At 34.9% G+C, this 15,941-nt stretch overlaps 1 protein-coding gene across 2 annotated transcripts in view; it reads right to left on the reverse strand.

Moving 5' to 3' along the window:
- LOC145688286 (peregrin-like) overlaps positions 1-15,941 on the reverse strand; it is a 166,490-nt gene that overhangs the window by 12,260 nt on the left and 138,289 nt on the right. The window contains exon 22 of one of the 2 annotated variants that reach the window (XM_081762280.1): positions 6,573-6,799. The exons of the other annotated variant lie outside the window; for it this stretch is intronic. Coding sequence (XP_081618406.1) covers positions 6,573-6,799 — 227 coding nt within the window. The remainder of the gene's footprint in view (positions 1-6,572; positions 6,800-15,941) is intronic. 2 annotated transcript variants of the gene reach the window in all.

A 15,941-nucleotide genomic window follows, 5' to 3' on the forward strand; every position in this document is an offset into this window, starting at 1 on the left:
GAAGTCCGTACGAATTATATTCTTCTACGGAAGTATTAGTAATTTAATATAAATAAATTAGTTTGTTTGTCTGTCTGTCTGTGTGCGGCCTGGGGACCAGACGAGTGAACCGAGAGTTACCAAATTTTGGTCAGGGGTACTTTGGTCCAAGCCCCAGACCAAGCCGACGCGTTTTTGTCAAAATTCGAACCAGGGGGTCTCAGGGGGACGTTTACCGGGACTGTAAAAGTGTCGAATGAGCGATATTTGTGTCGAATTCATAGTCTTCGCGGTCGCTGAGATCAATGGTGAAACTCCAATCGCATTAACTTCCAAATGCACCCTATACGGCTGCGGGCCGAGGGTCACCGGGGTGTGGGGAATACCGAGACATGTAAAAAATCCTAAATTAAATCTTTTAAGTTTTATGTCCCACGGTTATGCCGGTTAGGCTAAAGGAGACGGTGATGATGATAAATGAATGAAATGGTGGAATGCAGAAAGTGGGATGAAACGGGATAACACCGAGAAAACCCACGAGCACGGTGTTTGTCCACCACAACATGTAAAAGTAATCCAAAATGACCGATATTAGTGTCAAATCCATTGTTTTCGCGGTCGCTGAGATCAATGGTGACACTTCTATTAGCGATGACTAGCAAATTCAGCTACCATTGTATGCGGGCCCAGGGGTCAGCAGGAGGGGGGATACCGAGACATGTAAAAATAGCCCAAAATGACCGATATTAATGTCAAATCCCAGCTTTCGCGGTCTCTGAAATGAATAGTGATATTCTCACAGGCGTTGACTTCCAAATACAGCCCCCATGCGAAGAATGGGTATATTCAGCTAGTAAAAAATAACTGTTCTGTTGTCACATAATGCCACGTGGATTCTATATTCATGTTGTATTCGTATCGTAGTTTCAATTAGAATAGGATCAAAGCAATAGATTCCGCGCGGTCTACTTAAAAAAATAAAAAAAAATAATAAAAAAATAATAAAATAAAAAGAATTCAAGGATCATCACTACAGAAATATCGTATTTCTGCTAGCCAATCAGCCAGGATTGCTTATACTCACTTCCATAAGATTATGATTTATTATCCTTCCATATCTTTCCTTGTCTTCCTTAAGGTCTGTTTCCCATAAATCTTCCAACTAGAATTCCACACACCCCGCGTGCATTTCCGATATAATTAACGTGCTTAGCCCACTCTCGACGTCTGAATGTTGTTATCCGCATAACATTAGTTGTCTTATGGCTATTGTAAAATGTATTTATATTTATTTTGTGAACTAAGCATTTTCCTCAGTATTTCGCTCCTGGAAACTTTCAATCTTTACTGTTCTCTACACATAAGTAACCAATATTTACAGTCATATATAAGAGCGAACTGAATTATGCTTTCATGAAGTTTTAATTTCTTCGACATTACTCGGAACGAGAAAAGTTTTCTACGGAATATAAATGATTTACCGCCACATGTGATGAAAAGTACCTCCTATATTTCTTCTAGAAGCCTTCTGCTGACAATAGTACGTGAAACAATATAAACGGAAAAGTATTCTTAATTCTTTCAAACCTTTATTACAATCCTAAACATACAAGACAAATACCCTCCTACAATTCAAAGTGGAAAGTTTCTATGAAAAATGTCAGTGACCAGTAATTTGTAGGTGTGACTATAAAATAAAAGTCACTTAGTTGTACAGTTAGAACGATTATTACATCGACTTACCTTATTACATTAACTTGCTTAACATACATTTTAGCGCTCTGTAGTATGGGATTAGGTGTCACTGATAGAAAACTTTCTTAGCGGAATAACTTATAGCTAAACACATACAATTGTATGTTAAAAAATATCAAGGGTATCGAAGCAATACCTGTTAAATTCATCTTTCACTTTTATCAGGGAACGAAGAAAAAATGACGCCCATATGTTTCAGAATTGTTGAACAACTTTTTTTTTTTTTTTTTTTTTTTTTTTTTTTTTTTTTTTTTTTTTTTTTTTTTTTTTTAGTGGTAGATTTCACTCGTCTGCATTAAGTAGCGACCACTAAACAAAAAAAGTTGTTCAACAATTCTGAAACATATGGGCGTAACTTTTTCTTCATTCCCTGACAAAATTGAAAAATGAATTTATGTAGATTTTGCTTCTATACCCCTGATATGTCAAGGAAGTTAATTCGATATATATATATATTAAAAACTATGTCGAAAAGAATTACTTAAATACTAATACAAATGTAGCATTTATTTACAGATGAAAATTAGCAATTCATATTACAAAAACGAACACTCACTATCATATGTCATAACGGAATAAAGTCAAAATTACTCTGAAAATACGATAATACTTTTCCATGAATGGAAGGTGTCTTGTAATTTCTTATGACTACAGCACTCTCTCAATAGAAACTAATATGGTATTGCTACTACCATTTATAATACAAATTCAATTTATATATAAATATTCATTTATTTATTTTAAGATATTAGATAGAGCATTAACTACCACATTAGCAAACACTTCGAGTCAATGCAATAATAAAAATAATCAGGTTTGAACTAGTCCAGTTAAAAGCCAATAACTAAATTTGAACAATTATTCAAACGTTCAAATAATGAATATTCAAATATATTGTTCAAATATGAGATTATTTGAATTTTAACGGTACTAGTCTGAACTCAGATTTCTCAACTATATGGTCACTATACCGATACAAAATATTTTTTGTAAAAAAATAATAATAATAATAAATATATCATCACTACGTAAGTGATATGAAATCTATCTAAGTTAGTTGCGCACATGTAAGCAACAGGGCAATATCTGCATTCATTTTCGTCAAACAGTTTAATCAGAAGTAGAATTTGGTACGATCTAACTAGAAGCTGTTCATGCTGAGAAATACAAAAAAGACCCAGAGCTGCATACATACACATCACCCATCACCAATATCCACCACAACACCAAAATAATTACATTCTCCATATAACAAACTGATTTTACATCCCAATCAATTGTTTTTGAAAAGTTTAAATTTGAACTGAAGTATAATATATAGTGCTCCGAAAAGTGTTTAACAAAGTTGTAGATAATTTCTTTAGATTATAATAAGATCACTTTATTTTCACAGATAAAGCCATGAGAATATTTTGTCACACAGTGTATTTAATATATATGTACCAGCAACTTCTTACTGTATGAAGATGGAATGAAGTCTTGATAAAGTAAGTCTAAGTACTTTCATCAATGCTCTCAGAGAAACTGAACGAGGGATATCATACGTACCACGTGTTTTACGTTTTTCAAGTTCAATTGAATTTCCACTATATTTTAGCACTAAGGACGAGAAACGAAACTGGCTTAAATTATTACATTTTTGTCTGTATCTCTATAATTTATAATTAAATTTAACAATCGAGGCCGCTTTCAATCTTCAGTCTTTCATCGTAATACGGAATTTAGCAAGAAGAACTACAGCTTTCATTTATTTATTTAAAACGTCAACGGTTTGATGTATTTATGGTTATCTGATACGATTTGAAATAATGATCAAGGACATCATACATGTCCACTACGACTGCATCTACCAATATCAATCCTAGCATCGAAATTTTAAACGACACTTGTCAATCACAGGAGAAACAAGCTTGTAACTTTTTCTTTGATGTACTAGTAAGTGATTTCACTAGTGTTACATGAGGTACTCGCTCTTGCAATCACGTAGAACGATCAAAAGACATCTGTGTAAAGAGCTGATCAAACTCAGATACGTCCACTATATTGAATTTATAAAAGATGAGTCGGGGAAGAGGTGAAAAGAAAAAAAAAAAGAAAGAAAGAAAGGATAATGACAACAGTAATTTTAACAGCATTGACTGTTTTAAACAAATAAGAAATATGACTATAATGTGCACAAGCTAATACCCTTACAGCTTGTTCTGCTATATCACTGATAGTCGAAAGCCTTAGATCAAAGTTAGGTTTGTTCACAGTATAGTTTCCAAGATAGTTGTACACACAACTTTTTTTTTTTTTTCCGGGTGGAAAGTCTCTCAAGGAAGTGAAAGATACGCGTTTATCATATGAAAAATTCATCTGCATAGTTGATTAAAGATATTTCGGAGCACCATATATGTATACTTTTATACAATGATCTACACTACGTCCTTAAACAATAAGAAGGGTAGACGAAGGAAAGTTAATGTAGTTGATTAGGTAGGAAAAAATACATATTACCCGAGAAAGCTTGTTGAAACTAATAATTAAAAAATAATAAAAGAAAAACTGTCAATCCAACAACACAGTATTTTCTAAAACAAAAATAAGTCGCTATTTCATGTTCTTTCGAAATCAATAAGTCTTTAAAAAGCTCTCAACGCTAGTAAATAGATGAAATAGAAAGAAAAAGTATGGAATATCTCAATCTACTTGACAGCAATACTCCTTATACACAATTCTGCATTAAGAACATATCCACAACTATAATAATTGTATTAGCAAAATCTTTCCGTTTATTTCTTCTCTCGTAAACTAACATCTCTCATAGATTGTTTAAACTGAGACGGTATTTTTTTTTTTTTTTTTTGCAACACACTATCACTGGAATGTGCATTTTACTTAAAAAGACGATCTGACTATAACATTCAGGACGATCTGACAACTAACAAAATAAGAAATTTTCAACATCCTGAAGATTCATATATATATATATATATATATATATATATATATATATATATATATATATATATATATATATAAGGGTGGTTCATAGTTTCAGACTTCCGAGATTTTCTGAGTATCATCCCCTAAAATGGTTCCACATCAAAACAAACTTACCAATGAGAAAAAAACAGCTCATTTCAATCATACTAAATTGTGTCCCAAGCGACTTTAAGTTTGGAATGCATTTACAATATACAATATGAGGTAAAGGTACCTTGTAAGTTTGGAATAGCTAGAGGGAGTGACACGATATCTTGAATAGGGATAATGGAAGGAGAACCGCATCCATTACTGTATACTGCAATCATTGCAGTCATCTTGAACTTATCCATCTTTGATTCAGGTCCAAATTTTTAGCAGGAAGGGAGTTACGTGATATCGTTTTAGGGTAGCTTTTCACCACAAATACGAATCTAATGCTATTTCTAACTTATTTCCAATCATTTAATAGTTATTGCCATCATAATATCTTTCTTCATTAGCTTACAATTCTGTATCCAAACTCACAAGGCACCTTCACCTTATATTATATACTGTAAATGCAGTCAAAACTTGAAGTCACTTGCGGTACCATTTGATATTATTCAATTGAGCCAGTTTTCCTCATGGGTTGGTTGGTCTGATATGGAACCATTTTATGGGGGTGAGACTCACGACAGCTCGGAAATCGGAAATTAATACAGTTTGCTAAATGTAACGTAACAAGTTCGTTTGCGTGTCTTGAAGAAACTGCACGACAAATATGAAATATGATCTAAAAAGCAACGCATTACTGTTACAAAAAACACTTAAGAACTGTCATATTGATTATATTGTTAAATCCATAAAACTAGGCTCACGAATCTATACAATTATATTTTCTGCCCAAATGATTAACACTGTAACTCCACGCAAAATTAAGTTACAATCTGCATTCGATATAGACGGACATCTCTGTGGATACCGAAAATTAATTTCTTGTTTCGGTAGATTACATATTAACAGAAATTTTCTGTAACTGGAAGCCATTTACTTACAAAAAACTCTTCAACAGCAGAAGAGATTCATGCTTTAGTTAGAGCTTACAATAAAGGTACAGACGCTGAAGTAGAGAGAAAACGAAGCTTGTGTTAGGAAAGTTTTCGGAAATGTAATATTTTAAGCGTCAACTTCTAAAAATAACAGTTACCTGTTGTAACTGAAAGCAAGTTCTATTTCACTGGGAAAGAAACTGCTTCTTTGCTGAATCAGATGCGTATCCAAGACTCATGTTACATAAAACGATTCGAGTTGTGTAACTGATGGTTCAATTCCTTGGGAAGCCAAAATCGAATTCAAGTTCCCGCTAATTCAACATCCATACTTTTAAAATATGAAACTCCATCATTTATATGCTTACTGGTACTCAGTACATATGAAATAATGCCAATAAAGCACATTAAAGCTTTCTCAATTGAAGTATCTAAGTGTTTATTCTACATATTGCCAACAGATGGCTGTAGAGGTTTGAGATATGACATGCTATTTATAGCTCATTAGAGCAATAACCCGACAAGCAAGAAATCGGTGTTTTTCAACTCTCTTAGAACATCTATCTACAGCTAGTGATCTTAAAACGTTAAATGTAACATGAGCCTGAAGGCAGTAAGCCACCGTAAGATTTCCGCTGAGGGTAACAAGGAGAGAATGCTTACGCCAGCAACGTAACAAGCGGATTAGGACAATGGGTAAAATTGGGTAATACACTAAAAACACATAAACAAAATCCTTTTGAACATGTACCAACCCCATGCATGCCACATGCTTTTATATACTAGACTCCACAGAACTAAAAATCGTGTAAGCATTTCAAGGTCTGAAAATCAACTTACTAAGGCCGGATACCAAGGATACCCACGGCACTTGGCCCACACAAGATCAAGCGGTTCCAGAGGAATCTGACTGCTATGAGACGGATGGATGGCTTCGTCAGCAGAGGACGCAGACGCTGATTCCCCTGAGATTTCACCTGACATCACTGACGACTCGGAGTCAGTGGAAGATATGGTGCTCGATCCGGACTCGGATTGAGTATCGTCGTCGGTTTCTGCTGGAATTTCTGTTGCCACAAAAATAAAGTTAAAAAAAATCTCTTTCATAGCTGACACAATAAGCTTTCTTTCTTTTCTTTTTCTTTCTTTCATTCTTTTTTTTTTTTTTTAAATCCCCATTCAAACTGATAATCGAAGTACTTTACAATTTTAAGCATATTATCTGTAGAGCACATATCCAGCTATTTTTCCGAAAGATAATACATTAACGCATTCTCATTGGAAGAAAAGACGCTTAAGCTTACTGATTCGCCCTGAGAAAATTGACTTATTTCAAACATAATAAACTGAAAAATTACAAAATAAATAAATAAATAAATAAATAAATAAATAAATAAATAAATAAACAAGTACATAAATAAAATAAAAAACTCACTGTAAACAACTCGCGTAAAATGATACCACGCTTCCGAAAATCTAACATTACAACTTCAAAATATGCAAGTATATGAAAAAAACTTCCAAATTACAGGAAGAGAATACACTGTACTAAAAATGATAGTGACACTGTACTTTATTTATCTTTGGGATGTTAGAAAATAAAAGTACTGCAAAGTGAAATGACTGAATTTCCTAATTATCACATCCATGCAAAGTCATCAACATTTCAAAAATTTCTTAAAGATAAACCACACACACACACACGCACACGCACATAAGGTTTTCGTAAATGTATATAGTACAATCGCGGTCAAAAGTATATTGGAAGGTACTCATTGAATTTCCATATACTGGGTTATGTAATAATGGGAAAACGAACAAAGCCATGCACCTCGAAAGAAACTAACAAACAAATAAAAAAGTAATAAATAAAATAAAATAAATTAACAAACATTGGGAGGAAAACGCATCCGTCTTAAGTTTGTTGGGTTGAAGTTCACCGCCCCGAGGTTATATGAGACATGGACCTACATCTTAACATGGAACGCACACCACATAAACTCTCACTAGGTCTCTTGCGCCAAAGGTTCGTATGCGCGTCCGTTTCAAGTTTATAAGCTGCCGAAAATGACGAAAAATGAGCTTTAAATCTGCATATACCAAAAATTATGGGACCTATCGTAGTCGAGTCAAAATATCACTTAGAAACTAAACTACATATAATGTATTTTCTCTTCAAAGAGAAGTTACTAATAATAACCGGTATCTTTTTTCTTCTTGTTTCTTTAAAGCGACGAAAGGAGAGAAGAAAGTATGGTAATCGTGAAAAAAAAAATTAAATTCGAGATTTCACCGAGAGATTTACACGTTTCATGGAACGCAGATACCAAAAAAGTAATTTTTCGACATTTGTTCGTCTGTTTATCCTGATGCACACACACCCAGAGGTCATATCGTTCAACGTATCTCAACCAAACTTTAATTTTTTATGTGATTCTTCATTTTATTTTTCGATTTTTTCCTACTCCTAAAAATAAGTGTAGTCTATTAAAGAGTGAAAATATAAAATTGCGATTTTATGAAAAACTGCTCTAACGGCTCTTTCACAAATGAATTTTTCAATAACAACCCCATACTGTGGTATAAGTCATTTCTTTGGGAAAGGTCGAGAAGGTGTAATTTACTCTTGAGGACGACTTTCTCGGACGATTTTGTTAATGACTCTCGGGATTTTGTTCATATCTCACAAATGAATATTTCATGAATAACCTGAGAATATGGCATAACTAATTTGTCCTCAAAAAATCAACGATGGATAGTTTTTTTTTTTTTTTTTTTGAGGGGGGGGGGGTCTTTTCCGAACAATTTTTCCAAAATACGATTTAGGCGATTTTGTTCATATTTCATTAATAGCATGATAATATGACATAACTGATTTGTCCTGTAAAAAATCTGTGAGCGCTGTTTATATATTCTCGACGCTAATTTTTTTTTCAAAAGATTTTCTCAGAAACGACTCATGCGATTTTGTTTGTAATCCATAAATAAATACTCACTGATATTCCTATAATGCTCCATAAATCACTTGCTTGAAAATACCCGCAAGGCGTAGTTTACTATTGAAAGTGAGTTTTTTGATAGTTTTGTAAAATACGACTCACGTGATTTTGCTATTCTCTTATAAACAAATATTTTCTTAACATACAGGGCGTTCAATACACAAGGGATTTATGTACACTTCTGTCCATTTTGGACATATTTCATATTTAAGATCTCTACCTTAAGCTTCTTTCAATGCTTAAAAGATTCATGTTTAGATATTGGAAATAACTGTCATAATGTGAAAAACAATGTTCACTTTGCCAAGTATCTAAAAGGAGAGTACAAACTTTGTCTCTCATTTTCCCACAACTTCGGTAATTTGGACTTGAAACCTTTGTGCTCTGAACATGACGGCATAAGTTATTTCTTATCGAAAAATCTACAAGGGGAAGTTTACTTTTGGGGATGAGTTTTCTTTGGGCAATGCTTTCCAAAAATCTGTTCGTATTTCACATGAAAATGTTTCATTAATAACCAACAGCACAACATGATTTAATTTAAGAAATTGAAGAAAGAAGGTGGCTCGTACCTTTTATTTTTTCTTAAAATATTATTTCGTGACTTCATGAAAGGCTATATTTTACCAACTTATTCTTGTTTAGAAGTAAAAAAAAAAAAAAAAATACAAAAACGAGTGATATTTAAGACTATAACAATCATTTCAGACTTGAAATACAATAATTGTAGTATTGTTTAGCTGAAGAAAATGATTGCTAATAATAAGTAAGTCAACATATGTAAATTAAATTACTTTTCACTTAGTATCAGTACGTACAGAACAATTATAAAATAACGAAGGAAGCTCTGGGCTGGATTGACAAGTTTAGTTGATTCTGAGTTTAACGTCCCTTGGAGCAGCACAGCTATAAGAGACGTGACCTACTGATTAACGTAGAATAAGAACCACATGAGTTCCCGCTGGGAATCGAACTCGGGTCTCCCACGCCAAAGGCGCGTACGCTAACCGCTTACCCACAAAGGAGCTCATTGGCAAGGAGTCGAATCTTGATATCCTGTTTTCTGGGTAAATTACATTTTTTGACGTTTAAATAAGAAAAAAATATAGTTTAAAATCTCCAGAGAATAATTATTTCTTCAAAGTAATTACCAAAAGCCTGTCTGGCTACTTGAGGCTTAACGAGTTCAATAGTTCAGCGAACTAAAATTTAATAGATTGGGATTAGATTCTCTGCCTCTGCAGCGAAATGACTTTTTTCTCAAACACTGTTCTTACGCAATATACTGTAAGAAAAAGCAGTATCACTTATTAGCTGTCTCAGATAGCGACAAGATAACATTGATTGGAATGTCAGGATCTCATTACTAAACTATTTCTGATATGACCACACTCTTGTGCTTGCTATTCATTATGTCTCAAGGCAATTACTTCTTGTAACAACCATTCTAAAATAATCTTTGAATAAAAGGTGCCTGAAAGTATTTTAGTTCCACACACGACTTAGTCCGCAATAACTTAGAACAATGTTTCGAAACTTCATATTTGTGATAACTTAGTGATAAATTAACCGCTGTCAAAGTCAAATGAGGGACCCGAATTCAATTATTTGTTAACTTAATGATCAAATTTATATGTTTTCTCTGCATGTACTTTCTTACGATCACTTTTATAATTTGAGCGTGCAATAAAAATATCAGCTTCCTAGGAAACAAGACATCTGTGTTCGGGTTTTAATAATCCATCATTCAGGATATGCTATCTTTTTTCTGTACCTACTGGTACTAAGGGGAACGTAATTTTATTTCGTATATATATATATATATATATATATATATATGTAAAAAAAAAGTCACCGTACTTAAATGGAAGAGCACTTCAAATGAGAAACTCGGATTCAAATTCTTTCTTGTATAATCAGATTTCTTCGTTTTATACTGTTTACTTTCTAATGATCACTTAGATCAGTGGTTCTCAATGTTTTCAAGCCTAGTGTCCCTTTGGGTGAATGTATCGTTAGTTTCTCCGCCATCCTAATCCAATTCTCCCATATACATGGCTGAACGCAAGACTTGGACGAAGCTGTCTAACAAGAAAAAGGGTTCAATTCTTAAAATCAGCGTTGAAGAATCAACACTATTACTTCTAAAAAGTCTGAACTTTTGATAATTTGTAAAATGGATAATGGCTTTCGTCTAATAATAAGAAACAAATCTAACAGGTCATGAAATCTAAAATGCCTCTAAATAGCTTATCGACCCCTTTTTGTTCTAGCGCCCCCTTCGGAAACGAAAACGCCCTGTGGGGGCGTTAACGCTCATGTTGAGTACACTGACTTAGATTATTAACCATTCACTCCAGTTAAACAGAATATTACGATTACGCGTTTTTCTGGTCTGAAATAATTGTCAAACTCTTTAAATAACATATGACCTTTCAGAAATTCACAAACTAATGATTTAAAAAATGATTCCAGTTATTATCACAAATTTTTCTTTGAAGAGAAAATACGGAGCTGCAGCTGCATAACTCCTGAAAATAATATCTGCTGTTGCATGAAAACGAAAATTGATGACTCATTTGCAACCATTAAGAGATAAACAAAGTGATGTTGTATTCCATATATGACTAATTAGTAATTCAAATTCTCTCTCCACAGCCCAACTGAGTGATTCCTTGAACCGACTACGATAGGTCCAATAGTTTTCGAGCTATACAGCTTAAAAGTTAATTTTTCTATGTTTTTGGCAGCTTGTAACTTGAAACGGACGCATTTTTCGTCCTATGTTTATTAGACATTTTCTGTTTCTTTCGAGGTCCCCTACATGATGATGGATAACTCTCATTATTTCAGCACACGATATAACTCCTACGAAATTTATGGCCGTGATTACACAACACAATACCTACTACTATTGCAAGCCATTTTCTTCAGCCAACATTGTCAATTAATTACATGCTTCCAGCACCATAACGATAACGCAAAGATATATTCTGTTAGTGCTTCAGGATCTTTGAAACAAAACATCAATCAGGAATAGTAACATGCACGATTTAATTACTGTAAAAATGTATAGTCTTGTTCCAGAAGATGGAAATTAGACAGCTACTTTAATTTAGATAGCTCTTTAGTTTGATTCAGGTGTCTATGAAAGTGCCTACAATATGACTGAGTACCCCATAATTGGACGTGAATAGATTACTACGTGAAAGGTGGATGGTCCATCTCTTTCAACAAGACTTTACATTAGAAATTTTAATTAGCAATTGCATATGTCAACTTTATAATCTTCTCTGTGCTCAATAAGCTGATGGCTCAGTAATTGCTTATAGTTTTCATCATAAATAAGAAACTACCATTGCTGATCTTCAAATCAACGTTCAGGATGCGATTTTATCAGATTATTTAATACACAAACATTGTGTCATTTATTTAACCGAGTGAACAATATAATGTTCCCCTGAAATTTATAGTTTTTTAAATTTAACTGAAATTACTGCTTCCCCCCCCCCTAAAAATGATGTCCCTTAGATAGCTAAAGAAATATGTTAGAAGTTTCATTTAAAATACCTCTGGGTATTTGTTTAGCAAGCAGGAACACGATTCGAATATACACTGTAATACTTACAAGCAGCATTTTCATTGATTTAAACACAATGGAATTATCGACTTGTTAAATGTTGTATCCCTCACTTTGGGAATGCGGCTTTTATTCTAAACACCAATAACATAAAACAAAATGGTGAGCGGTTACTTGTCTGGTATGGCAAATGCCATTTCACTCTAGAAACTTTAAGAACGGTCAACAGTTGGTGGGAGGGAGGACGAGGAATTCGAACTCAGGTCCTCTCGATTAGGAAGGAGAATGTAAACTTTTCCCTTACGCTTCCTAACAAATATATACTATAAGATAGCGAAAAGAAATAATTACCGTTATAAAATGGTGTCATGGCCATTGTTACTTATCAATACGGAAGACACTTTCTACGACTATAAATTCTGCAACACTCAACTTATTAAAATATACGACATAATAATAATATATATACACAGAGCTTTTCAAAACAACACCGATAACGTTTAGAAGGTGATTCCTGACACCAAGATAAGACAAAAAGTATAGACAAGCCTGGGTGCGCAAATGCTCTCTTTCGGAGTTACAGGATGCTGAAATCATGAAAAAATGAACTTTAAAGGTCCATAGCACCAAAACTATGGGACCTACCTTAGTCGGGTCAAGACTTCACTTAGGAATTATTACGTGCCCTATCCCAAAAATACATGTTTTAGAATTCTAAGGTACTCACGCAACAATCTTTATAGATGGGGTTTGGCTACGGACATATAACTTGATGTACTCACCAACTACCTCTATAAAAATTGTTGCGGAAGTACCACAGGATTCTGAAGCTTGGATATTTGGATAGGACACATACTATTCCTTTGTGAAGTTTTAACTACAGTAAGTCCCATAGTTTTGGAACTATGAACCTTAAAGTTCATTTTTTTTTCATGACTTTGGTAGCTATAACTCCGAAAGGAAGCAATTTGTGCATCCAGGTTGGTCTATACTTTTTGTTGTATCTTAGTGTCAGAAATCACCTCCCAAACGCTGTCGGTGTTGTTTTCAAATACCCTATATATATATGAATGATCATTTGTATTTGATTCTATTCCCCTCCCAATTACGCCATGTAATTCATAAAATTTCGACTGTTCCTGGCACATAAATTTGCTCTGATTTTTAGTTTCCTTTGATGACAATTATATTAGCTAATAAACAGCTTTACATTACTACAAAAAGGGACTATTTAAAAAATAAATGTCAATCAACTCTTTCAATATTATTTGGTAGCTTAACATACACATCTCATGTTTTTATGTATGTCAAACAGATTAGTGTGTAGACCAATGATTTTATAGGTCTACAATGATAACTATCTATAAAACTCATTTTAAAATAATATGAGGAACAGTCAGAAAGTAATTGACTACATTTTTCATAGCAAAATAAAAATGTATTCACAAAAACTGAAATATACATTTTGAATGCAGTGCAAGTTTTAGAGCACAATAGTATGATCTATGCCAAAATCTCCTTCTCAATGGACGATTGTTGAAACGTGAATTACATGTAAGAGCACGGAACACGGCATCCTCTACAGCCTGCTCACGACCACAGTTTGCTGTTGGCGAATCAAGATGGCCATCATTACGTAATCGATGGTGCACTGCCTGGAATGCACATCTATCCGGACATGTGCGACGTGGGTGGCGCTCACTGTACAGCTGCTGCGCCTCGTAAGCATTTCCAGCCGCCAGGACAAAATGTACATCTGTTATCTCGGCATTTGTGTATCTGTGTATGTCGCTTGAAATGCGCACGTGTATTCCAGCAGTGGACGCAATTTGCACACTTTATTAACCACTACACCACCAATCTCTTGTAGAAACCAGGGCGCAACGTCATTACACATGTCTAACATGACAGCACTCATGTTCTCCTCCGTCACCGTTCTCCTATTCTGAACACACAAAAATACCCATGGAAACCGTCGCGATGTATCGTCGACACCCTCGATCGGATACAATGGGTACAGTATTGTACAGTATCGTCTTCACTTTTACCAGCTAATATCTCATTTTGTAAATACTATGTTTCCTGCACATGGGTGTTCTGGAATCTAGTGAACATATTCTCAAACACCGTAAATATCTATAGAACGGTGCGGTTTTACGTATACATTAACATACTTTTTGTTCATCTGCTGAAGTTTGGACATGCCTTCGTGCACAGCTATATACGAAGGATAAATCGTAAGTCAAGACAACCTTTTTTTCCCTCGCAAACGGGAGATATCACGAAAAATCGACGATAGACGTTGGAAAGTACATGTACATGACCTGTATTACGGAGAGTGACATCAAAGGCAGGTGGATGTAGGAGATCCTGGTAGGAAAGAAGCAAAACACAGGCAACTGGGTAGCATTGGACTATTATGACTCGAGCAGAAGTTTCACAAAACTATTTACACAAGATTGCAAATCCATCACAATACAGATCTCCTGGGTTATCCACGATGTTTAGCACCCTTCGAAGTAATCTCCAGTTCATTGCCAGAGATGGGGAAGGCGCTGAATACCATCTGCTGCACGTGATTCGCTTAACTGACAAGCAACGTACAGAACAAGGCACGATCAGATCCGACTCAAACTTCGCCCAGAGAACATATAATAGAAAAGAAGAAAAATGTCAAATTAGAGCTGCCCTCATTCAGAAACACCGGAGATATGCTCCGCAACATAACGCACCACGCGACAATATGATGTAAGGTAAACGTCGCAAGATACCCGTTTATGTCGGAAACGGAAAGGATGGGCAGCACCAGGATATCAAGATATTTGATATGCTATAACACTGACTTGGCGGCCATCTTGAAAGCCGCCATCTTGGATATAGCGTAAGGTACTGAAATGAGAAGCGGGGTGTATGATATATCAATGTAAGGTAAAATGCAAAAGGAAAACCAATGATGTAACCGCGAAAAACATATTGTGATGGCATGGACGGGACGAAGTGTAGAAGACTCGGGCAAAACAAACGTGTATTCGAAGAGCAGAATAATAGGGCAAGACTCCACGATAAATGGTACGCGACAAGTAACTGCAACAGTGTCTGTGCATGGAAGTGCATCCGCCTTGACAGATTATGCCTTCAGAGGATATTGGGATTCCGTTTGGAACAGTGAAAACCACAATTGCAACCCGCGATACGATCACTCGTTTGGAGACTACATAATCTACAAAGGACTACCTCTTATGGAACAGCAATTCGGCACCTCACTCCGAAGTGTAGGACATATCATCTTGGATTGGTGATCAAAAGCGCGACCTACCTGTGATTGAAGTCCACTCCTGAACACCGTTTTGTTCGTTTCTTGTTCAATTTTCTTGTTGTTTCGTATGAACAAGAGACATTTCGACCCACGTTTGTTTAAACAACACTATCTGAAACAAAGTGCGTACGGATGGGAAAGACCAGCCCTGTTCTAGCTTACATTTCTTTACGAATTTATCTTTTCCTTTGCACGGTTTGCTACACTGTTTCACGACGGTCCCAAACAGTCACAATATCAGAGGAAGGCACCAATATCCTCGGAAGGCATAATCTGTCAAGGCGGATGCACTTCCATGCACAGACACTGTTGCA

Source organism: Thermobia domestica, chromosome 6, assembly GCF_964235325.1.
Source record: "Thermobia domestica chromosome 6, izTheDome1.hap1.1, whole genome shotgun sequence".
NCBI lineage: Eukaryota > Metazoa > Arthropoda > Insecta > Zygentoma > Lepismatidae > Thermobia > Thermobia domestica.